The sequence below is a fragment of the Glycine soja genome, chromosome 1, assembly GCF_004193775.1.
Source record: "Glycine soja cultivar W05 chromosome 1, ASM419377v2, whole genome shotgun sequence".
Lineage (NCBI taxonomy): Eukaryota > Viridiplantae > Streptophyta > Magnoliopsida > Fabales > Fabaceae > Glycine > Glycine soja.
Window position 1 is genome coordinate 48898774 of NC_041002.1, and position 24894 is coordinate 48923667.

The 24894-nt window shown below is 31.6% G+C and overlaps 3 protein-coding genes across 4 annotated transcripts; 2 read left to right on the forward strand and 1 right to left on the reverse strand.

Moving 5' to 3' along the window:
- Positions 1-7287: 7287 nt before the first annotated feature.
- Positions 7288-11381, forward strand: LOC114405472 (histone-lysine N-methyltransferase, H3 lysine-9 specific SUVH4-like). Its single transcript, XM_028367990.1, has 8 exons — positions 7288-7361; positions 7925-7968; positions 8073-8161; positions 8478-8640; positions 9200-9305; positions 9401-9583; positions 10131-10367; positions 10947-11381. Exons 1-8 carry the CDS (start codon positions 7302-7304, stop codon positions 11058-11060), a joined length of 996 nt encoding a protein of 331 aa, XP_028223791.1. The 5' UTR covers positions 7288-7301; the 3' UTR covers positions 11061-11381.
- A 1169-nt stretch (positions 11382-12550) lies between these two features.
- Positions 12551-16106, reverse strand: LOC114418098 (CRS2-associated factor 1, chloroplastic-like). Its single transcript, XM_028383270.1, has 5 exons — positions 15294-16106; positions 14289-14416; positions 13914-14139; positions 13696-13823; positions 12551-13577 (listed from the first exon to the last, which is right to left on the reverse strand). Exons 1-5 carry the CDS (start codon positions 16072-16074, stop codon positions 12723-12725), a joined length of 2118 nt encoding a protein of 705 aa, XP_028239071.1. The 5' UTR covers positions 16075-16106; the 3' UTR covers positions 12551-12722.
- Positions 16107-16969: 863 nt separating this feature from the next.
- On the forward strand, positions 16970-20323 carry LOC114418106 (probable glycosyltransferase At3g07620). 2 transcript variants are annotated; one of them, XM_028383283.1, is made up of 5 exons: positions 16970-17044; positions 17178-17869; positions 17959-18089; positions 18449-18782; positions 19320-20323. In XM_028383283.1, exons 2-5 carry the CDS (start codon positions 17213-17215, stop codon positions 19986-19988), a joined length of 1791 nt encoding a protein of 596 aa, XP_028239084.1. In that variant the 5' UTR covers positions 16970-17044; positions 17178-17212; the 3' UTR covers positions 19989-20323. The 2 variants fall into 2 exon arrangements, with proteins under 2 accessions (XP_028239084.1, XP_028239093.1); XM_028383292.1 differs by lacking the exon at positions 16970-17044 and having other exon boundaries at positions 17051-17869.
- Positions 20324-24894: the final 4571 nt, after the last annotated feature.

Consider the following 24894-nt stretch of genomic DNA (forward strand, 5'->3'; position numbering starts at 1 on the left):
CACTCAGCTCGCTTAACGAGTTAGGAGAATCTGGAAGAGAATCTGCCAAGCATGCACGCACCATTAGCTCGCCCAGCGAGTCATTTGTCTCTTTTGGCGCTAAGCGCGCCTAACTCACTAAGCCAAAATTCACTAACTCTCGCTTAGCGCGAAAATGGCGCTAAGCGAGCCTTCGAGGACAGAAAGCCCTTAAAAGCTTAAGTTAGCGAAAAAAGGGGAGAGCTTTCGGGAAGAAAGCAATAGAGATATACGTGAAAGATGCAGCAGAGGAAAACAGGGCAAGGGAGCACCAAAAACCTCATCTTTCAAGAGGATTCTAGGTTTTAGAGTGATTTCTAGGTTTCTAGAGGTGGAAGAGACATCTCTACCACTGTGTAATCTGAATTTTGCTTCCAAAACCCCCTATTGTAGCTGAAAGGTGATAACTTGCCATGGAAGGCTAAAGCTCTTGTTGGGAATTTCCGCTGAGCCTTGATGTAAAACTCTTTACTAACTATTTAAAGTTGTTTTTATGTGTTCATTGCTTCTATCTGCATTTAATTCTTACATGTTTGTAGACTAATCACCCATGTGTGTGTAAAGTTAGGATTTTTAGCATTGGAAAGTGTTTTAAATCCTTAGAACTTGATAGGGTAGAGTAGAGAACTGTATGTCTGGACACAAAGTGTAGGGATTTAGTTTCTAATATGTTGTAATCTTAATGCAATTTGTTTAGGATAAGTTCGACGAGGGATCGAAGAACGAGGTTTAAATAGAATTAGCTCATTCATGTGAGGAATTGTGGTTTGGGGTAGTTGCCCTCAGCATAGAACACATAAACAACCTTAAATAGAGAAAAAAAATACCTAATTGCATCAAGTTACTTAATTGAAGGACCCAACGTTTTAAGCATCTGTTTATCTCTCACATTTAGGTAGTTAATTTTGTAGTTAACTTTAGGATTACAGAAAATATCTTTGCTTATTTCTATTTCCTGGTTTTATACAAATGTCTACTTATTGAATGAACGCTTTTCTGAATGAAACAAGCTCCCTGTGATTCGATACTCGGTTCTTACCGTTTTATATTACTTGTGACTCAATACACTTGCTGATAAATTTCACAGTAGTGTAGACTATCGCAAAACAACATCCTTGCATGATAGACATTTTATGTTTGTTTTGGTTGAATTACTCTTTTTGGAGACATGTTTGGTTGAATCGACTGCATGATTAGGATTAATTACGTACTGGTGAATTTTGTTTTGAAATTTCTGATTTTTGAGTGAGAACGCATTGTTTTGAGTGATGAAGTGTGAATTAAATGCGCATGACTGAAGCGGTTAGCTTGCATGACATGAAATTGTTGATGAAAAACTAAATGTTTCATATTACCGGGTGAGTTGTGTGAACCTTGATTGCTAGAGAACAAATGATTTTAATTCTTTGATTTTTGCATGATTCTTGGATTGCTTGAATGCATACATGATGTGGATATGATTAAGGCCCTGTTGTTTATTTTTAATTTTAGCCACTAAGCCAAATAGCTACCATGTTGTTAGTGAATGAATGAATCCCTTGCATCCTTTTGAGCCTAAATGTGAATGAATTTGTCATTGAGCCTTGAGTTGAATGTAAATGTCGTTGTTTTGTACCCTATCTTAGGTTATAGGAGAGCACTGTTATGGATCAAGACAAATTTTTCCTTAATTTGGCAATAAAATAAGGTTGGTGATTGTGAGAAAGTGGTTTTTCAGGTAAATAGGGAATGTGTGAAGGCTTTCCTAGAACCTAAGTGTTTGAATCCGAGAAAAACCATGATTTCTTCGTTAATCCGTCCACGTTACAAGCTTAATAAAGTCCTTAGTGATCCATATTGTATGTGTGTGATTGCATTGAATGAGATAATGTGCAAAGTTGGGAATGCTAATTTCAGTTGTTTTGATTTAAATACACATAACCATAACACTTGTGTGCTTGAAAGAAACACTATCCTCATGAGAAGTGAAGCATGGTTGATCTTCTTTGATGTTTGTCATACTTGCTAACCTATTTTATCTCCAAGTGCATTCTTCGCATGCTTCTATCATGAAAACTATGTATGACAAATGTGAACTTGAGAGTTAGAAATTGAAGTTGTTTGAAAGATATGTAGTTGTCTCAATTATTGGGGCTGATTACATTCTAAACATTGTCATTGACCTAACTTAGTGTAGTTTAGTTTACTTTTGCTTGAGGAGAAGAAAAGCTTTATTGGGGGAGTTTGATAATTGTTATGTATACGTAAATTGTGCAATTAAATCACACAACAATTATCTTATTTTTCCCTTTTTTATTAATTTTTTGTGTGTTAAACATTAGGATTTTAACATCTTCTGAGTTTTTATATAATAGGTACTAAAACTAGTAAATTAATAGTGTTTGGTGGTATACTTTTTTTTTGTAGAGACATAACATAAGACATGGAAGAGAGTTGAAGAACTAAAAAGTCACACTTAGCATGCCACCCTCGCTCAACGCTCCCCCTCTCCCCCCGCTTTGCGCCAAAAGTCACATGGGAAGTCCAGTTGTCACGTGCATGTGCACTTAGTGCATGGTGCACGCTTAGCACGTGATCAGTTATCCAGCTGGACTTTTTGAGCCGCACAACCTCGCTCAATGTATAGTTAATGTAGAAAAACATGATTGTGCTACATTTTAAAAGAAGAAAAGGAGGGAACATATTTTATCATTCATTTTCCATAGAGCACCAAAGGCTAGGGCATATCCATTGGAGAGAGACCACTCATTTGGAGTTGTTTGTTTCCTTTCCTCTCCATTTTCTTCCACTATCTTCACCCCTTATTGTATTTGTAAGCTTTTCATGACAATGAGAAACTAAACCACCAATTGTTGGGAGTTTAGCAACCAAACATTCTTGATGTAATGATTCTAACTATTTATTTAATGGTATTTCAATATTATTGTATCTTTTTTTGTGCTTATTATCATGTTTGTGTCTTGATCACCCATGTTCATGTAATGTTATAGGGTTTAGGCATTGAGAAATATTTATCTTCTAAGATCTGGAAAAAAACATTTGAATAATCTATCTCTAAGGATGGAATTTTATTATTTAGCCTATTTTATGCATCTTTGTTGATAATGCAATTTGTCCATTTCATCTCTTAAGGAATTAGGGGAGAAATTAGGTAGGTTAGGCTCTTTCATGTGACAAATCATGACTAGAGTAAGCAAGTAGATCTAGGTGATAATTGAAATAATATTGAATAGAGAAAAAATCATAAGCGTTACATAAAGAGTAGTTTTGATAAGGTGAGCCTTTAGCATACGTGTAATTTTGCATCGATCATTACTTCATTGTTTCAAGTGTTTGTTTTTTTCGCCCTTACACATGTTAGTTTTATAGTTTAATTTTATGTCAGATTTACATTTAATGTCACATGTTGTAAATATTTGATTCAATTCATTAATTGCTTAAAAATTGAATATATATATATATATATATATATATATATATATATATATACACACACACACACGTAAACTTTGAGTAGAGTCAAAGTTCCTGTGGACTCGACATTCGATTTTATCGTTTTAAGATATTATTTGAACGGATTCGTACACTTGCCAACTAATTAACACCAACATGACTTGTAATTTGGGAGGTGAGTATGTGATTTTTGAGCAGCAACCTAATATTTTTTTAAAAATATTTTAATGTTTTTATTTTTAATACATTAACCTTTTTTATATTTGTTACAATGCTAATTTGGTTAGCAGGAAGAATCAAACCTATGATCTTTCCCTCATTCTTTTCTCCCTTAATCATTCAACTCACCTTATTTCTTCAACTTCTTAATTAATTAGTTGGTCAAAAAGATAGTTAATAAATACTTCTATTTTTAAATACAATATTTTAGTAGAAACTATAAATAATAAACATAGTTTACTCTCGATTTTTAATATCCGAGGATAGTATTTAATAAAAGGCATTTATTAATAAATGCTTCGGATTTTAAATACAATATATTTTTTTAATTTCTTTCCTTTTCAAATTATTTAATACACCTATGAGAAACAAAAAGTAATAAATGCTTTCATTTTTAAATAAAAATTAACTTTTTTAAACAAGCAAATTAACTTTTTATCTCTTTCTTTTTCAAATTCTTCAATGCACTTGTCAGGCACAAATTCTTATTTGTATTAATTTTTTGATAATAAATATTAAAAAATTGAATAAAATCAATCAATCAAGTTAACGAGAGCTTAACCTAATTATTAGTGAGTGTTAATTAAATTGACTTTCAACTAACAAAAAATTATTCATATTGAACTTAATTTAAGCAATAAGCTGAATAAAATCTTATTAAGTGGAATTAAACTATCTAGATTTAACTTGATTGATTCATTTGATTAATCTCATTCCCAATCCTATTATATATAAACTTCTTAAAGTAATTAATAATATTATACAAGTAATCACTCAAGCATTGAGTATCTATGAATTTAATCATTAAGTTACATTCTACTAATTCTTAGAGATCAATTTGAAAGATTTTTTAATACTTGAAAAAAGAATGCTTAGTATGATTTTTAATACTTTAAGAATTACTTATATAATTGTTTTACTTTATAATTTACAGACTATTTAGAAGAGAGGACAATACTTGAGAGAGATGAAACTGAAACTGTGGGGTTATATTCAAATATGAAAGTAAAAGTAATTAATAAAAGTCTGACTTTCACATTTAATTTTCGGTTCTAGTGTAATAAATATTAATTGATATAGTCTGTAATAAATATTATAAATAGTTAAATACATTATTGTTGATATAAATATTTTGAGGGATATTTTGAAAATTCTAAATTAATTTAATTAGATTTATTGCACTATAAAAAGATCACAATAGATAGGGATCCGGGTACGTCTTCATGTTGTAACGGCACTTCTCTTTACACATATCTGGAGTCTCTCTCACTGTTACTTGGTTGGTTTTCATTTCCCTTCAAAATTGAACTACATCTATTATTTGTTATTTGATTGCGCTTATGGATCATTTGTCTCTTTGATGTGTCTTCTAGTTCGATGTTGGTTTATAGGAGAATTTAGATTTAGATCAAGTTGTTAATTTCTTTAGTCTGTTTTTTTTGGCCCCCAGCGGGATTGAGATTCAATCTCAAGTCTCGAAGTCCTTTGAAAAATTTAGACACTCAATTTTTTATCTTCTAATTCTTAAAATAAAAAATTGTGCTGTCTCGGTGTGTGTGTTTTTATGCTAGAAAAGTCTAATGTTGAAAAAAAAAAGAAGCTTTTTTCTTCTCTTTTCCCCTTAATTACCCAACTTTTATTGATATTATTGTATAAGTTTTCACTATCTTTTTTATATGATTTTTTTATGTGTTTGGGAATGATATAAATATAAAATGGTTGCATATATAAAGTATGCATTTTTCCATAAGCAGTTGTATAAATCATTCATTAATTTTAAAATCGTATGATATCTGTTTACTGAAAACTTTCGTTCTTTAATCTTTTTTATTTTTAAATATAGCTTACTAGAATTTTCATTTCTATTGAATAGATAAAAAAATTTAAAGACTAAATTACCTTCCTCTCTCAATAAAAAAAAAATGCATTCAAATGGATTTGAATTCATTTTTTAAGGAAGAAAAATGTATGCATTAGGAAAGAGAAAATGAAATATATTAAATGTGTTTTAAATGAGGAAAGAGATCAAATATAATTACTAACATAAACATATGTCAGGTAATAAACATATCCCAATAATTCATTGATTCCAGAGTAATGGTTTGATCCCTTTAAATAAAATTTTAAATTTAAGTTAAAAAAATATCAGTCAGATTTCTTCTTGAAATTTATTATCAACAAAGGTAAAAGATAATTCACATCACATATTATGATAATAAAAAATTATATTAATTCTAAATTTTAGTGTGTTTTAAATAAGAGGAAAGACAAATGTATTATAATAATATTTCAGGACAAAAGTTATAAAAATGATGTCGTGTGTGTTTCTGTAAATACTTTTTTGACGTTAAAGATTTTTACTTTGACGTTACCTTACAACATTTTTAATTTGTACAAAAAATAATAATTAATTTTATAAAAAGAATACTGTATTTAACAATATAATCTCTTACATATTTATGTGTGTGAGAGAGTTTTCCTTTGGTCAAAAGTGGTCAGAGTTATCATCAATTGTTGTTATGTAACTTATCCGAGTCACATGAGCTGAGGTTGACTCTTATGAGATTTTCATGTATTTCTCTTTGGACGAGCTTCCATTTGCTTTAATAACATGGTTTAAAATTATTATTCTTAAATAAATCTTCATGTTTGTTACACTTTCCTTTTTTTTATATTTTTTTTGTTTTCAATTCTAAAAACAGGTGTTGATTTTGCCGTCTTGTATTGTAAAAAAGAATGGTGATAATTAATAATTGTGAAGACAATGCTATTACAAGCGAAGGCGCCACAAGTGACAACGTTGATGGTATGGTCTCTCAAAGAGTTAGTTCACGTTTGAGAAATCAGCCTAAGAACTACTGGGGAAATGATGACAATAAGAGAATAAAGAGTGGTACAGATGAGGACCATAATATTGGAGAGAGAACCAAACTCAAGAATACATGCTCTCATTCAATCAATTCGAGCGACAATTCACTTGTGTTTGATAAGCAAGATTTTGAAGGTATTTTAAAGATTAAAAAGTTGCTGAGAGACACAAATATCTATAGACTTCAATCCGACGAGGTATTAAAACTAATACACTACACATTTTATTTATTATTTTCTCCTTGATTTCTCATTCCACATTATTTATATAATCATTTGTGTTTTTTGTTTTCAATTAGTTCGTGAACTATAGAAAAAAATAAAATATAGTTCTCTTCTTTTTTTGGTATGTCATTTCCATCTTCTTATTATCACTTAGGCGTATAATTGAGAAAGCAACAGATATATTGTCATTTTTTTTTCAAAATACAATAAAAATGAGTCTTTTGGCCGGTGAACACATTTCAAGGTCCAGCCAAAAACATTTCTCATACTTCTACTCATGATTGAGATACTTGAACTTGATATTTTCGATCTTTTCACGACTATGGAAGTGATAGTTCTTTGTAGTAATTGAAATGGTATTTGTTGTTCGATGTGTAAAATAATGAACATATGAATGCCCATTATTGGTGTTTTTGAATGTACTCTTAAGTTATAATAATGAATATTCCACACATAATTTTTTTTCTTGTACATTCTATCAAATTTTCATTATCTTGCAGATTAATGTTGAGAAAAGCATGTCTGAATTGAAGGGATGTGATAATCTTATAAAGAAGCTTCGACGAGTAGCAATAAATGTAAATAAGCTCGTAAGATTTATGATTATTTGATTGTTATTTTATTTTCCTACAGGTCAAAATTGGATCTCAAACATGGTTTTATCACTCTTTATAATTGAAGTGTCAAATTTTATCACATAATGCATGTGTTTCAAACATTTATGTGCATGTTGGCATGAATTAAGATTTTTCTTAATTTCTTTCTTTTTTCATGACAAAGTCAAATCCCCTCCCCATACTAGCATGATGTTTCTTGTTTATTTAGCAAATAGTGACATTTAGATATGGGCTTCTTGTTATTTATACCTTGTGCAGAATGATATATGTTTTCCTTTAACCATACAATTAGTCAAGAATTTAGGTTTCGTTCTTAAAAATTGCATCACTGTTTCACATTTAAGTTGTTTTTTTGCTTATGAAATTCATACGGTGTTGTTTGTACTCTTTTCTTTTTTATTTCTATAATCACTTTCATGAGTTTTTTCTTTTTCCAGCATAGTTTGCACTTGTATTGCATTTTTACTCCAATGATGATATGTGGCATTCTAAGTTCTAACATTTGACTTCACTTCTTATGTTAGGTTGCTGAAGGACAAATATCCAGAGCACCTTCTATTCATCCTTTGTACGTATACGTATTTGTATACCCTCTTAAAGAGTTGTAGTGTGTAAGCTCTTTAAATATGCATCGAATTTGTAATTGAGCTAAATAGGATATGGTTTTCTTAGTTTGATTTGTAGGGACCTCAGCTATGGTCTAGAAGCCATACCCATTCCAGTTACAAATGAGATCGATGATTCTCCTATCACACCTATCGGTAAGTTCAATAAGTTTAAGGTAGCAAATTCTGTTAGAAGATATAATAACAAAATTTCAAAGTCAGCGCAATTTTATTTTTTTTAGAAATTTTCACTTTAGAATTCAAAGTACGTAACTATATGAATTATTGCTTGACTCTATAAAACTATATTTTGGCATAATCTAGCTCCATTTTTTTAACAAATTTTCTATGGTTCAATATCATGTGTATTGTTTACTTGGTATTTTTACTTCTTCTGATGCTTTATTTAAGATTTTTTTTTATATCAAATCACTAACTTGGAGTTAGCATTAACATTGTTTTAAAATTTCAGACTTTACATATATCACATCTATCCAAGTTGCAAAAAACGTGAAAGTTCCATCTAGTGATGATTATGGCTGTCAATGCAAAGGAAATAGTTGTAGAATTAACAAGACTTGTTGTTTTAGACTAAACAACATGTATCCATATGTTCGTCGTGGGAACTGTAGCAGGTGATAATTTAGTTTTGAGTTTTATTTTCTTCTATTTAATATATAAGTTTATTGTCATTGAAGACACCAAAAGTTGGAGACCTAGCTACCTTGAGTAAATACTATAAATCTAGATAATAATATGACCTATATATATTAATTTAGTTTACTTATATATCCGTTACCTTCAATTTGAATATTTGAAATGGTCGAACAATCTGCACAATTTGTTCCTTTTCCTTCTTGCATTTCATTTAGGGCTATAGTTTTTATCAAGTCATATGATTTCCTAGCTTGACTTTTTGTTCCACTAGTTAATGTCGTAAGCCTATACCTTTATAAAGAACATCGGTGCATTGATAATCGTAGAAGTTACAATTTTATTAATTATAATCTTTGAAGCTTATTGTATATAATGCAGAGTTTGGTATATAAATATTTGAGGCATTATAAGTATTTAAACTACTAAAAAGACATGCACGTCCAATTTCAGAAAACATTAATACCCAAAACCTAAGTAGACTTTTTTAGATATCTTCAATAAGTCATGTAATTAACATTCCTTGTTGGCTACCTTTAGATTGGTCGGAGCTAGAGATATTGTGTTTGAATGTGGTCCAAGATGTGGATGTGGACCTGATTGTGGCAGTAGAGTATCTCAGAAGGGTTTGCAGTACCAGCTTGAGGTCATTTATCCATTTTTTTATTTTATTTTTTAAATTTTAGCTATCACTAATGTGTGGATACATGACAAATTCATAATTGTATTTCTTTTGCCTAGGTTTATCGTACGTCTAACAAAGGATGGGCTGTTAGAACTAGAAATTTCATTCCTATTGGAGCTTTAGTTTGTGAAGTTGTTGGAGTACTAAAGAGAACTGAAGACTTGGAGAATGCTTCACACAATGACTACATTATTGAAATTGACTGCTGGGAAACTATAAAAGAGATAGGTGGACGAAAGGTAAGAATATTAATGTTATTCATTTAATTGAACTCAATTTTAATTTAAAAGTTTTTTGAATGATATGACTTTTTAGCTTGAATGTTTGATATTAAGTAGTTATTAATATCATAAATGAGTTTTTTTATTTGTATAAATTGTATTACTTTATAAGACATTATAAACGTAATAAAATACTAAGTTTTATCTATTTATATCATGATATTCAAAATTGTATTGGTAAAAGGTTAAAAAAATAAAAGAAAAATTACAAAATTCAACCAGAATGATTGGAAGTATTTGTGCAATATCAACATATATAGATACATTTGTTTGACACAAATACAACGAATTTACAACTATTATTTAGAATTATCCATGCTTCTGATACCTAGTTAGTCCAGTACACTATAACAAAAGGAATTAAATTAATAACCATAGTGTATCCTTCAATTCTTTGCAATATGCTTGTTTGGCTATGGTCACTTAGTCATACTTCTAAGTATATATTTATTACATTACTTGAAAGAGTGATATTAAGATATTTTGCATTGATCTTTTTTCTCAGAAACGATTGCCTGACGAACCATTGCCTGCAAAAATTTTCCTTGGACAAAAGGATGATGAGACAACCAAAAATGAGCCAGAGTTCTGTATAGATTGTAGTTCTTTTGGTAATGTGGCTAGGTTCATCAACCATAGTTGTGATCCTAACCTATTTGTTCAATGTGTTCTGAACTCTCATTATGGGGTCAAACAAGCTCGACTCGTACTATTTGCAGGAAGAAACATTCGTCCTAAACAGGTAAGAATCTTACTTAAAGTACTATTATTAACAATTTTGTTAATCAAATATCCAATCATCTTCTCCGCTTATTATTATTGTCAATAATTACCTAGCTACTAAGTTATTTGGTGTTGATATGATCTCATCTTTATAATATGTTGATATACATATATATTGACCATTTGTATCTTGTTGTGAATTGAATCATTTCTTCATCTCTATGAGAATCAAGAACATCTCTTTTGAGATTTAAACTTTGTGAAAAAATTCACTAGTGCGAATTGGCTATGCATCATATGTTGTCCTTAGATAAACAGTTAATGTGCTCACTAAATTGGATTTTCAATCCCCTTTTTTTACTAGTTGTGAATAGAATCATATTATCCACTTGAGATTTAAGAACATTTCTTCGCCTAATTCACTTTCTCTCCTTTTTACTCTTAATATTAATGCTCAAATTATTAACCTATGCCACCTTTTAAAGATTGGTGTTATGCTATGATATACAATATTGCTAGGTACATGCCTCTTAGATGATTACTTTCTACATATGGGCCATCTTTCTTGGAATGATAAAACGTGTTATTGTTTCAACAGGAACTTACTTATGACTATGGTTACCGACTTGATAGTGTTGTTGATGCCGATGGAAAAATCAAGCAATTGCCATGTTACTGCGGTGAAGCTACTTGTCGCAAGCGTTTATACTAGTTCGGTAACACAGCAATGCACATTTGTCTGATTTTAGAGTGGAGTTATTACACAAAATTGTGTTTAAAAATGATGACCCAAAATTTGAAAGCGTGTATGAGTTGATTAAATATGGATCTTGGGTTTGCTTGAATGTCTAATAAGATGAACAATTTTTCCTTTTCTTTTTATGATTGATCGATGAACCTCATGAAAGACTTCAAGGAAATTGAGTCAATTGCTGTATAAGAAGGGTTGAATGTTATTTGGCATGGCTACTATGTTTGGTTTTATATCATGGCCCTTATTACCCCTCATTTAATACATTGATTTTCTTGCCTATTTATTGTTTTTGTATAATTATTACTAATTTATATGAAGACATCAATGCGTTTGGTTTTATATCATGAATATCTAATATGAGATTTTGGCTAATTTTCACGTAACATGTATTTGAGGTTTATTTATTTTTCTTATAAATTAAAAAATATTAATAAAAATGTGATGGCACAAGATTATATAATAATTTCTCTTCAAACACATTTTTAAAATTTATTGAAAACTATAAAATTATAAGTGTAATTCATTAAATAAAAAATGAAATAACCTATAAAATTTTATAATTTTTAATAAACTTTTGAACAATAATAAAGAATACTTTAAAAGAGTGCGATAACACATTTTTTATTTATTTTCTTCTAGTAGTAAGTTTTTATTTCGATGCACTAAAAGTAAAGGCCGCTACGCTAAGAACTAGGGGGAAGACAAAACCTGCAAAATCGTACCACATAAGAAGGGGAATGCACTACATAGGAGGATCTGAAACAAAATATAAATCTACATGTAATTCTATGGTATATACGTGCCTTCAAACCAGTTTGCAACCATGCATGTTGACTTCCCTAACCACGTGAGAAATGTAGTATATCAAGGAACTGAGATAAGCAATTCTGAATGACACACAAGATACTCCTATAAGAATGATGCTGAAAATTTCCATCCCCAATAAGGATGACCACAACCTACCGAAAACATTTTCCATAAGCAGTAAACATACATAAATTTAGCGTTTATATCAAGAAATTTGCGTAGTTACACCAGTATTTCTTTTTTAAAAAAACGTAGTTTTTAAAAAGTATATTAGATTGGACAATTAATTTGTTGACTACCATACTTAAGTGCAGGTAACGGATTCAATCGTAGGTATAAGTACCCAATAAAAAAAAATATAAAAATGAATACTAAAGTTGCTAATCATATATATATATATATAAAAGCAGATATAGGTACTTTTTTTCAAACACAAGAATGAAAACAAGTATTATAATCCCTAATCAGCAATAACAAAGTGTTATGTGTATCAGCATGATTGATATTCACTGCGCTTGTGGGCTGTGGCACAACACTTTCTCGTCTCACCTTAAAAATGGTTAATGTATATTTAATCCCTTTCTTGACATGAGAATTATCAAATAAGACGACAATTTAAGGACGGTACAGAGGTAACCATATCAAGATAATATATAGGAATTATGAATAAACAAAGTAACGAAGGAAATACAATGGACAGAGATAACAGAAGTAATGTTTTTTTTTTTACATCGATAATAGTGATACTATTCCCTACACAAGTAACAAATAATATCATTGCTAACAACCTAATTTTGATACTGCCAACTGGTTTCATTTCAGAATTGCAAGTTTATCTACGTTTATCGTTCTATGTGGTACTAATACATTCAGAGATCCCCTACCATATTCTTTTCTTCTAATTTTAGAACTCTTATTCATTTTTTCACCTATCCTTGTAACACTGGTAATTTCTTCTGTCTCCAGCGTTAAACCTTCTTGCCTCTCACTTTTTACAATGACAACCTGTTTAGGTAGCTTATAAACAGGCTCGGGTGGAGTTGATTTAGCAAAAGCCACTGTGGTTTGATAAAGGAGGTCATCATCCAAAAATTCATCGTCTAAAACTAGTGCACTGCCTTTCTCAACAGCTTGCTCCAACAGTGATAAAATTCCTTCCGTGCAGAGTGCAGATCTTGAGGTCTCACTAACATCTGCTGCTCCTGGAAACTTGTCAGAATAAGGATCTACTATGTTACTCACAGAATTGTTATTAGTTCCAGGCAACATTTGTGGCTCGCAAGAAGCGACCATGGCATCTTCTGTAGTTTCAGCTTCACAGGATTTCATAGAAAGTGAAGCAGCATCAGTAACCACAGACACCAGTTGGTTGCTATTTTCTGTGGGACAAGACACAGCCTTGTACAAACTCACATCATCTGAATTAGATAAAATGCTTATGTCAAGAGGTTCATTGCTTAGATTCTCTACTGGATTATTCTGTAGACACAATGCTGACAATTCTTGGGCATCTGAAGGCAGTTTATTGGAATTTCCATTGTCAACATTAATTTTATTGGCTTCCTTGTCATCATCTCTGGGATCTGGTAAAGAGGGCCTCCAATTTTGTCCCCTCCACATAAGTATGTGGTCATTTTCAAATGAAAGCAGTGCGCATGGCACAAGATCCTAAAGTATTTGGAAGAAAAAATGTTACTTATAACATAATTAACAAAATTCAAGTTACATAAGTCAATCCTTATTAAGTTCAATATTGAAAGCAAAGTTTAGGTGAACTAGGTTATACCTTTAGTTTTGCTCCAATCCTTCGATAGTCACTTGTATTTAGTTCCTGGCAATTTATTCGCACAAGCTCACACTCTTCAAATGCCTCTCTGATATTAGTCACAAGGTCCCAGTAAACACCATTTTTTCCTGATACAACAAAAAGACATGCGCGTGTCAGTTTGAAGAAAGAACAAAAAATTTCATTTCTTGTTATAATGAATGTTCAAAACAATCTACCTAGCTTGCATATGGGCATTAAGTCCCTTCCCTTTTGACGCATTTCAGTTGCTTTTTCAAGTGTTAGACCTTCTGGAACTCGTTTAATTAGCCTAGGATATACTGGAGACACCGGTTTCCACCGCATGAAAGGAAATCGTGGACGAGTTTCATAGTTGTAGTTTTTGCCCCGGAAAAGGTACACTGTGCCAGCCTGTCTGTAAATGATTTTTCCTCCAGTCCTTTCCTGGCAAAACCAGGCAACATGACATAAGACACAAAATGAGTTCTTTATTTCCAAACCTTCTCAAAGCATAAAGAAACACGTTTATACTCGTGTTAAACTGGTAAGAGCATGGACCAAATGATCAGACTTTAGAAGCAGAAGAAACAAACCTCTAACTGCTGGCACACATTATCCATATCCACAGTACACACTCCTCTGCACTTTATCTTGCACGCACTACGCCGCATCCAATAAGTATGTATATTTTCCAACATGTTATGTGTCAAACCATCCCTGCCTAAAACAAAAAATTTGAGTGCATAGACAAAACTAAACTTTCCATTCCCAATAAGTGCATATTCATACGAATGATCACCCCACTCGGACATTCTCATCCAACATCCAGTATTTTACCAATTCTGATTCAATGTTAAAATAATCTCACAAACAAGGTTTCACAAAAGGATGAATCCTAGGTACAATTTTTTAAGTGTTTTTAGTGTTGATCTGTTACGAAAGTTAAGAGTTTTACTTACCTCAATATTCAAGGTCAACTTTAAATGTCAATATTGTATATTTTACCCAAGTGAAATACTTAGAGAATAATACTAAATCCTTGTTTGAATAAATTTTTCTATAAGCACTTATTATAGAAGAAGAGAATAAGAAATAAAATGAATTGAACTTCTCTCGTACAATAAAATCAACTTATACACTTAACTTATAGAAGTTCTCTCATTTAAATTTTCAAAAAAGCTGAATTCAGCTTATGAGAGAAATAAACTCAATTCATTATTTAAACTTATACACTTAACTCTCATAGAAGTTCTCTTCTTATAAGTACTTACGAAACTTTTAAGAGAAGCTGAATTCTACTTATCCAAACAGGACCTAAAGTACAATTAAAGAACCTCTTCTAAGTAATATCCTTATTAGACTCTTACATTTCTCTAAACAAAGCAATATAAACTACAAAATACTAATGAAAAATATAAGCCCTTCATATCATAAGGATACACATACAACAGCCCTATAACAATCACATTATCCAAATTATCAAAAAAGTAAAAACACAAAAATAATATGAAAATATAATATCAGAATTTTTTAATTATAATATACTCAATACTCTCTAGAATTATAAAATTAAAAGAAGAAAAAAAAACAGAAAATACCAATGTTAAGCTGGCGCGAAGATTTCTCTGTGGCTTTAATCAAGCGATTGATTTCGTCCTTAGTCAACGGTTCTCCCAATACCTCATCTCTCGACTCCCAAACCGGACCGGCCAACCGAACCGGTTGAACCTCTTCCTCATCCGGCGGCGGCAGAGCCAGCGCGTGGAAGTCCTTCACCGTCGTCTTGCTCGGGGGCACCGGGTTCCGCCCCGTCCATGGCCGCGGCAAGGAGGCCGGTCCGAACGGCGCGAATGGCGGCTCGCGCAATTTCACCGGCTTCGCATTCGGAGTCTCAGTGTAACTGAACCTAAACTCGAACGGCGCGCCGTCGACGACGTAGGAAACTCCGTCGTCGCCGATTCTGACGTTCTCCGGTCCCGGCCGAAATTCGAGGCTCGCGGCTCGCGAAACCACGGGGTGCGAATCGAGTAAGGGTTTCGGCTTCGGCGGCGGCTTGGAGTACTTCGATTTCTTCCCCGGAATTGAAGGTTGTGACGGGGCGGAGGGAGTTCCGAGGGATTTGAACGTTTCGGCGGCTGCGGCGGAATCGGCGGCGAAAGCGGTGTTGGTGATGTTGTCGGCGGCCGTGAAGCGGCGAGTGCGGCAGATTTCGTCTTCGATTTCCTGGATAGTTCGGCGGCGCCGGTTGAACTTCTCGGCGTTGGCGTTGTTCCAGCGCGAGAAACGGAGCTCCGTGGAACAACGATCGCGAGTCGGGTTCGGGCAAACGGGTGGAGAAAATATGGGTAATTGGATTGCCACCTTCAGAAGCACATCCATTTGTTCTTGTCTCGGTTTTGCTCTGCCATAAACCCTTCATAAAACTCAATCACGAAGGGCATTTTCGGAAATATATATCATTTCAGAAAATACAAAAGATTTGTTTGTTTTTTCTCGACTTAATTTCACATTTATTTTTCTTACTATAGTTGAAATTCAAGTTTCGTTTTTTTGTTAAGCTTGATTTCTATCATTTTAATTATGTACTTTTGTTTTATCTATCATTTTGATATTTAGTATTTAATTGAATAGAAATACAAATATAGCACTCATGCATTCCTGCATTGTCTGATCAACATTTTTAATGGATATATCAAATTAACGAATAAAATAAAATTACAGAATTAAAATCATTTAATACTTTGTATAAAAAATTAATTCAAATTTCAACAATGATAAGATAAATAAAAATACAATTAAGTCTTTTTTTTTTCTTTCAAACACTTGAGTTCTTATCATAGTTAAACAAGTAAAATTCAAATTTGCATGAGGCAAATTAATGTGCTGATGCATTGGTCAGCACTGACCAACCTTGGGAGTAGAATGGAGGGGGAGTTTTTGATGTTTGGGCAATTGTCTTGCTTTTTTTAAGCCAATTGTTTATTTTTTATTTTGTGTGAACTGTGACTCTATGTTAATTGTTATGTAGTGTTTTTTTTTTTGGACTTTTTAGCCCGTTGAAAACTAAAAGAACAAAAAACTCAAATTTAGACCAGAAAATAATCCTAAAAGGTTTAAGGAACATTGTCTAAATTTTGTTCCCTTTTTTTAAAATTAAACTTTGTTCTAAAAATAAAAGTTTTCCAATATTTTAGGCAATGGCAACAGCGACGTCGTTTTTTCATTTTCGGACAGTGGCATCAACGTAATTATATGCACTAACAAGGATATACCATTTTCTGTTGCTTTTGAGCAACACTACTACACTCTACAGCCAACTGAGAAACTGTTGAAATTGCACGGTTTTAAGGTAATAATGTTCCTTGATCTTCCTTTTTCTGTGTTTTACGGTTAAAGGGTGTTTGGTTCTGTTTGCAAAGTTGAAGTCTTTGTTGCTCGTACTGAAGATTTTCATCTAAATATGGTACTGTTTATTCTTTCAGTTTGGGGGAAGTTAACCGGTTGAGTTTTATATGAAATGGGTATATCTGTTGTAGCCATGAAGTTGCGCCATGTTGCAATTAGAAGGCTATCAGTTGTTGGCATGTTCGTTGCAGTGATAGTTGTTTTCCAATGTTGTTGGACAACTTATTATTCTGTGTTGGATGCTGGTGGGAGCTCAGTGGCTTTGCCAATTGAAGTTTCCATTTCTGGAACTTCAGAAAAGAAGGGTGTGTTTAGATCCACATCAGCAACCAATGTTATGCTTAATGCTACTTTTGTCTCTCATTCAAAGGAATATGATTCTGAGAAAGAAGCTGATTTGGACCATGAATTGGAATCTGATGGGGGCAGAAATTCAAGAGAGGGACACATTCCCAATAATAAGGGTTTTAAAGTGGGAAATCATAAGGATGCAATTTACAGTTTCACTCAGAAAAGACCCAAGTATGCTGTTTTGAGCGCATCTGATATGTTGCTTGCTGTAAAAAAACCTTCAAATGAGAGTAGAATACAAAGTGTGGAAATGGAATCTCAAAATGAGAAACCACAAGTGTTGAAATCTCCTTTGTCCATGTCGAAAAGTAAACCTAAGATGGGTACTTCATCAACGAGGAGTAAGTTGGTGTGGCCAACTTCAATAACACAGATGAACTCTTTGATGCTTCAGAGCTTTAATAGTTCTGCTTCTATGGTATGGATTTCAGCTTTTTGGTTCCAATTTGAGCCACTGTGGAATCTTTATGGAGTCCTAATTTTTCATGTATTATGTATTGATGACAGAGGCCAAGGTGGTCTTCTCGACGGGACAGGGAACTCTTATCTGCAAAACTAGAGATTGAAAATGCCCATGCCATATCAAATTCTTCTGGACTTTACGCTCCTATTTTCCGGGATGTTTCCAAGTTTTCAAGGTATCCTGGAAATTCTTCAATATGTTAGATGTATAGCATTAAGATATAGAGTATTATTGTTCTTTCTCATATTTCAGTTGCAAGTTGTCCTGTATTTTTCGGTTAGTGTGCTACTATGATTTGATTAAATTTGGAATTTTTAAAATCAATTTCAAGAATCCAATTGTCATTTAATGCTACAAGTTTATATATGCACATTGTCAACTGGACTTCCCCTGTACCATCAATAATATGGAGATCATCCCATTTATTGGCCTGAACCCCCCACCTCTCCCCTATTATTTCTGTCTTAACCTGTGTTCATGCATAGGTCTTCTTTTAGTAGACAACTGAAACACATCTATACATCTGTTCTTCAGGAGTTATGAACTGATGGAGCGCAAGCTCAAAGTTTTTATCTATAGAGAAGGAGCAAAACCAATATTCCATCAACCAAAGATGAGAGGAATTTATGCCTCAGAGGGGTGGTTTATGAAATTGATGGAAGGAAATAAAAGGTTCATTGTGAAGGATCCCCGAAAAGCTCATTTGTTTTACCTACCATTCAGTTCACAAATGCTAAGGGTTACTCTTTCTAACCCAAAGCAAATGGAGCAACACCTTGAGAAATATGTGGAGCTAATTGCAGGAAGATATCGTTTCTGGAACAGAACTGATGGAGCAGATCATTTTCTTGTTGCTTGTCATGATTGGGTGTGCTTCCAATGAATAACTTCTATTAGTATTTATGTAACATTTTTACAGGATAGTACTGGTAAAATTCTCTTTTAAGATTGGCATCCTTTTAGAAAATGCTTTTAAGCAAACAACCATATATCAATTCAGAAATTTGATCAGATCATACATCAGCTACATATAGTTGAATTGATCACAAGGTGGCTCACTCACACAACTTGACGAGTGTAGAATTCATTTTTTATCAGAGGACCTTGTTTCTAGAATGATGTGGCTAAGTTATGCCATTGCTCATAGTTGTTAAATACTTGTTATGCTAAGTCACGGAATAATTTTTTCCTGCTAGAAGTCCTATAACTTGTTTTACACAAAAGAATTTGATTGAAATCCTAATCTAATTTTTTTCCTTTTGAAAATTTTCCACATAGTGCTTATGTATCTAGTGAAAAGGGATACAGTCCCCATGCTAATATTACTTCAACTTGCTGAACCTGGATCTATGGTGCAGCTTAAATTTTATGCAATATTAACATAGTGTGATGTATACAATTGCAGGCCTCCCGAATCACAAGGCAACCAATGAAAGGTTGTATTAGGTCTCTTTGCAATTCTAATGTTGCTAAAGGCTTCCAAATAGGGAAGGACACTACTCTACCTGTCACATATATACACTCTGTGATGGATCCACTCAAAGAATGTGCAGGGAAACCTCCCTCAGAAAGGTCTGCTCTGGCCTTTTTTGCAGGAAGCATGCATGGTTATCTCCGTCCTATCCTGCTAAAACACTGGGCGAATAAAGAACCTGACATGAAAATATTTGGTCCAATGCCACGTGATTTGGAAGGTAAAAAGATGTATATGGAATATATGAATAGCAGCAAGTATTGCATATGTGCTAGAGGCTATGAGGTTCACACCCCAAGAATAATTGAGGCCATTTTTTCTGGGTGTGTGCCAGTTATCATATCAGATAATTATGTGCCTCCTTTATTTGAGGTATTGAAGTGGGAGGCATTTTCCCTGTTTGTTCGTGAAAGGGATGTCCCAAGTCTCAGAGACATACTTCTCTCAATCCCAGAAGAGAAGTACCTGGCACTGCATTTGGGAGTAAAGAAGGTTCAGCAGCACTTCCTGTGGCACAAAGTTCCTGTTAAGTATGACTTGTTTCATATGATTCTTCACGCAATATGGAAGAATAGGCTTTCTCAGATTAGACCCAGGTGATGATATCATTGATGTGAACAAGATAGTGTTGTTAGGGTGGGAAGAAAGTTAGTATATGTCAGCGTGAAATACTACCAAAATGATAGACTAAGCAACTTTGATAGTAAAAAGTTATTTCTCAAGCTTTTAATATGTTGGAAGGCTTATAAATCCAAGCTGCACTACGATTGCCCGGTTGAACTTTACCCTCTCTTTAATCTCTTGGGCTAATATCATTTTTGGTTACTGTAAATGGTCTTTTGGGCTGTTGTATAAATAAAATTCTTCCGAAGCCATTTGAGGTTTACCTTTCTTGTCCATGTTTCTAGAATGCATGATGAAACAAATTTTCCAAACGAGCACTCATTTCTTATTTAATGAAATGTCCAATTCTAGAGGTCTCTATGCATTGAAATGTTCAATCATTTCTCTACAGGATTGCCCTAGATTACAAGTTACTTGTCTTTATTAGAAGTTTCTTTGTTAAGCATGACATCATTATATTTTTTGCATAATGTTAACAATGCTGCACTATGGGTACTAGTACTTTAGAGGTACAAGTAGATGCACAGAAAGTTTTATGGACACGGCTTCAACACATAGTCTAAAAAGTTGGCAGCACATTTTTTGCAGCCTTAAATTGGTGTTGCAAAGGGCAAACTATTATGTAAGAGAAATAACTGCTTGCAGATACGAGATCTATAATTTTTGCAGCTTTTTACAATAGTAAACTAAGTGCTTGTAGATGGAGGTAAGTGTATATATACCAAGCACATTGTTAGATTCGCTAGTTAATGGGTCATCCCACAAACTAATTACCTTTATTAAATATTATTGATTGTTTTATTTACTTAGATAAAACTATTTGATGTCTGGTTAGGAGTATTTGATTAGTATATGTTGACATCTTTTGTAGTATTTGAATATTTATAATTTCTTGATGTAAAAAGTTGCAGATATTAAGTTTTTTATTCTTTATTTGATGTTTGAGTGATGTAGATGATTTTTTTTTAGATATTATTATTTCATTAATCCTTGTATGTTTTATTATATTTTATTTGATGTTTGATTTTTTTCAGTTTTTATCAAGCTCCTTATATTTTCTTCAGGTTTTTCAATTATTTCTTTTTTTTTGTACACTTTTCAAATTTTATATTTTGTATTATTAAGTCTACAGACCAGTCCATTAGCTTGCAGGCAAAACGCAAATTAGATTAAAAAAAACAGTCTATTTAATGAGTGAGTTAGCTAGGTTTAGCCCATTTAAACGCAAATCAAACTAGACTGAACTAAACAAAACCACTGAATTTGTAATTTTTAATAATAAAATACAAATTTCTGCTGATGTTGATCCTTTTCTTGAAAGAGTAATAACCTTTTCACCTCCAGCATTAAATACACTACAAACAAATAACTATGCATCAATTGAGTATTGTCACATGTGACATGTAAATGAATTGTTATGTTTTAAGTTAATTGTTCAAATCAGATGAAGCGGAATTATCAATGCATGGTGTAGTATTTAGTTTTTCTTTACAAAAAAAAAAAGTATTTAGTTTTCTCTTCTGTTAACTAAATCTTTGCACTCGATGTTAGTGCTACCCATGTGTTGTGCATAAGGTCACACGTGTGCTTTTTTCAACATTAAGTATCTTTTTATTAAGAACATATTGTAAAATTTTAGAAAAAATATTTACATGATTTTTTTTTTCTTTTGACATACTCATAAATATTCTTTATGGGAAGCCATTATGCTCTAACGAACTAAAATTATTATACAGGACAAACTTCTTCACAGATATTCAATATAAATGAATCCCTATGATTCAAACTCAATTTATGTATTATTGTTTGATTTAGAAGCTTGATTAAAAGATATATAATATTTTCAATTTAAGCTTTGTGTATTATAAAATTGATAAAATAATACCATATTTTTTTCTTCTAAAGCACTGAAATAAGTTTTATCTCTCAATAAAATTTGTTTGATACGCATATTTAAGGAATTTAAGAAACTCAGTCATCTATTAGACCTTATTGGAAACCAATGAAAGGACATTCTCTTTCTTTTGTTTTGAGGCATAGGCTACTACATCTACCACATAATCCTTATTTTGATTAACAATGAAATAAATGAAGCCACATTGGAATTGAATAGATACATATTGTGATCGCGAAATCTCGTGTAACTGTGTTGTAAGTATCATAGTTAACTGTTACTGCATCTACATCACCGGGTCGGGCCATTAGCACTCTTTACCTTAACTTGCAGAAAGTCCAACAGAACCTTTGTGACCCGTGCAAACAATGAAGCCGGTGTTAATTGTGAAAATAATTACAAAGCCTTGGTTCAGCTACGAAAGATTTTTTCTTTATGTTGATTTTTAGAATATAAATTCATTAAAATGTTATAAATATCTTTAATAAAAAAAAACAACATTTACATCATAAGTATTACATTGTCAATCAATTAAAACCTATTATTGATATAATTGTTTTAAAATTATTATAATAATCATCAAATTTATTATATATTATATTTATAATTAAATATGAGACTGTTTTATACTAGTAGTATATAGTATAAATATATAAACTATTTTCTCTTAAAATAATTGAAAAGCTAATCACTTTTGCGGAGAAAACTATGTATGGGGCATGTAGTACCGTAGAGTGTACAAACGTACTGAGGAATCGTAACTGACAACTAGACTAATTCCATCAAGTGCCCTATTGACATTTACTGCTAGTAGTTTTCGGCCACTCATTTGTTGTGATAAAATTACAATTCTATAGTATACAAATGAAGAATTACAATTTCACAGGTGGACAAAAATAGAAAGCAACTCTATATTATACCAATAATAATAATAATAATAATAAAAAGATTATCTATTGTGACTTGTGAGTGTAAGTACACAGGTTAATGTTAAAAAAATTATAAGACTGACTGGGATTAATTCAACTTTTACTTGTGGTTTTTCTTTCAAATATTATATAGACTTAAATAACTTTCTCATCTAATAAAATAAGGTATTTTATATAACAATGTGATTTACAAATATTATTACTCTTTCCGAAATTTATGGCATTCAAAATTTTCAATTAAGCAGCTTTTTCCCTTCTTAATTTTTTTATTACAGAGAAAAAATAATCTTTTGTATACTAATAGAAACAATGACATTTAAACCTAAAACTTCATGCTCTCAAAAAAACCTAAAACTTCATGTAAATTATCCAAGCTCTAGCTATCATTTAATTTATTTTATATTTTATCAGTGATATGTTCATTTTTGACATATTCATATATTATAAATTTATTATAAAATCTAATAAAGTGGTGGAATTGATGTAAAGAGCAAATAAAATATAAATAACTGATCGGTTTATCAATGAAAATACTAGTTTGCGGTTTATTGGTTCAATTGTAATATTTAAATTGTCATCGAATTAGTAGTGATTAAATTTATATTTTTAATATTATATATAGAATATTTTATATAATCAAAATAATTTAAAATTATAAATTAATGTAAATAAATAAATTTATTTATAAGATAAAAATAATAATAATTGAAAAATAATTCGTACCTATATATAATTCTTAAGCCAACAAATTAATTCAATTTAATTTCTAAAATAATTGATAAAATTCAAACTCCATATGATTAATTAAAACCATTCATTATTAAGTTATCTACAGGATTGGTGTATCAATTTTTACTATGCATAACTTTATAAGCAGCAAATTGACAAACCGCATATATTCAACATGAAAAATTTTCAAGTTTAAAAGAAACTAAGATGAGAAAGGGTTGGCAATAATTACATCTACTTGTAAGTTGTAACACGATTAAATTGTTCCATTTTTTCTATAAAAAAATGAAACGTACTATATAGATTAGTTGTATTATTTATTTATTTTAATTTTTATAATTATTTGCATAAACTTAATGTTCATGAACTTGTATTATTGTCGTTGTTGCAAATAACTTGTATTATTACTGTTTTTAATTTCTAAAATTTTCTAAAAGGTCGCTCCCTGCATTTCAAGAACAAGACAAACGATTAATTTTAGCACAGTTTAATTATAATAGAATTATACATCACATAGACCAACTGACCAAAATTCTTGCATGACCTAAGTCCATTAGCAACTTGTATTATTGGCTATGTACAAAAGGTAAATAATAACCAATGTTCTCAAGACATTGTAATATTTCATTAAAAAATAAAAAATTGTGTTGTTGATTATATTTTTTATATTATCCTATGATTTATGCAATAAATATTTTGGGTTGATTTAAATTCACCGATATGTTAATTTTATTTTTATAATTAAATGAATTAGATTTATGAATGAAAATATAGGATGGTAACTTGGTTGTGTGTGTGTGTGTGTATATATATATATATATATATATATAGAACGTGAATGATGATGTGACGCGCCAAACCTCAAGATCTAAGGCGTTCAAAGAAAATCAACATTACGGTATTTAATGCAAAAGAAAGGAACAGCTCCGTTTACATTTATTTATGTGTAATATTCAATTCGATTCACCAATTCATATATATGCAGTTATTGAAGTTCAGACATATTAGAGAGCTTCATCAACCCATAAAAGACTTGAGAGAGACCAAAGTGAGTTTTGGCAGAAGATGGTTCAAGTACCTATGTAACTTCTTTTTTATTTTTTGGCGTATGGCGATAACAAAATTTAAACCTAGGACAACATTATGTAAATTATCCAAAATCTCCTACCATACATGATTAAGAACCCACTAGTACTATGTAATTGACCACCTTAGAGAAAGTTTTGAATTAAAAGAAACAAAGATAGAAAAGCCAAACTCAGAAAGATAAGACAACTTCAATTTCCGGTAATAAAGTTTCCTTATTTGTCCAATTTGATTTGTTTAAAGC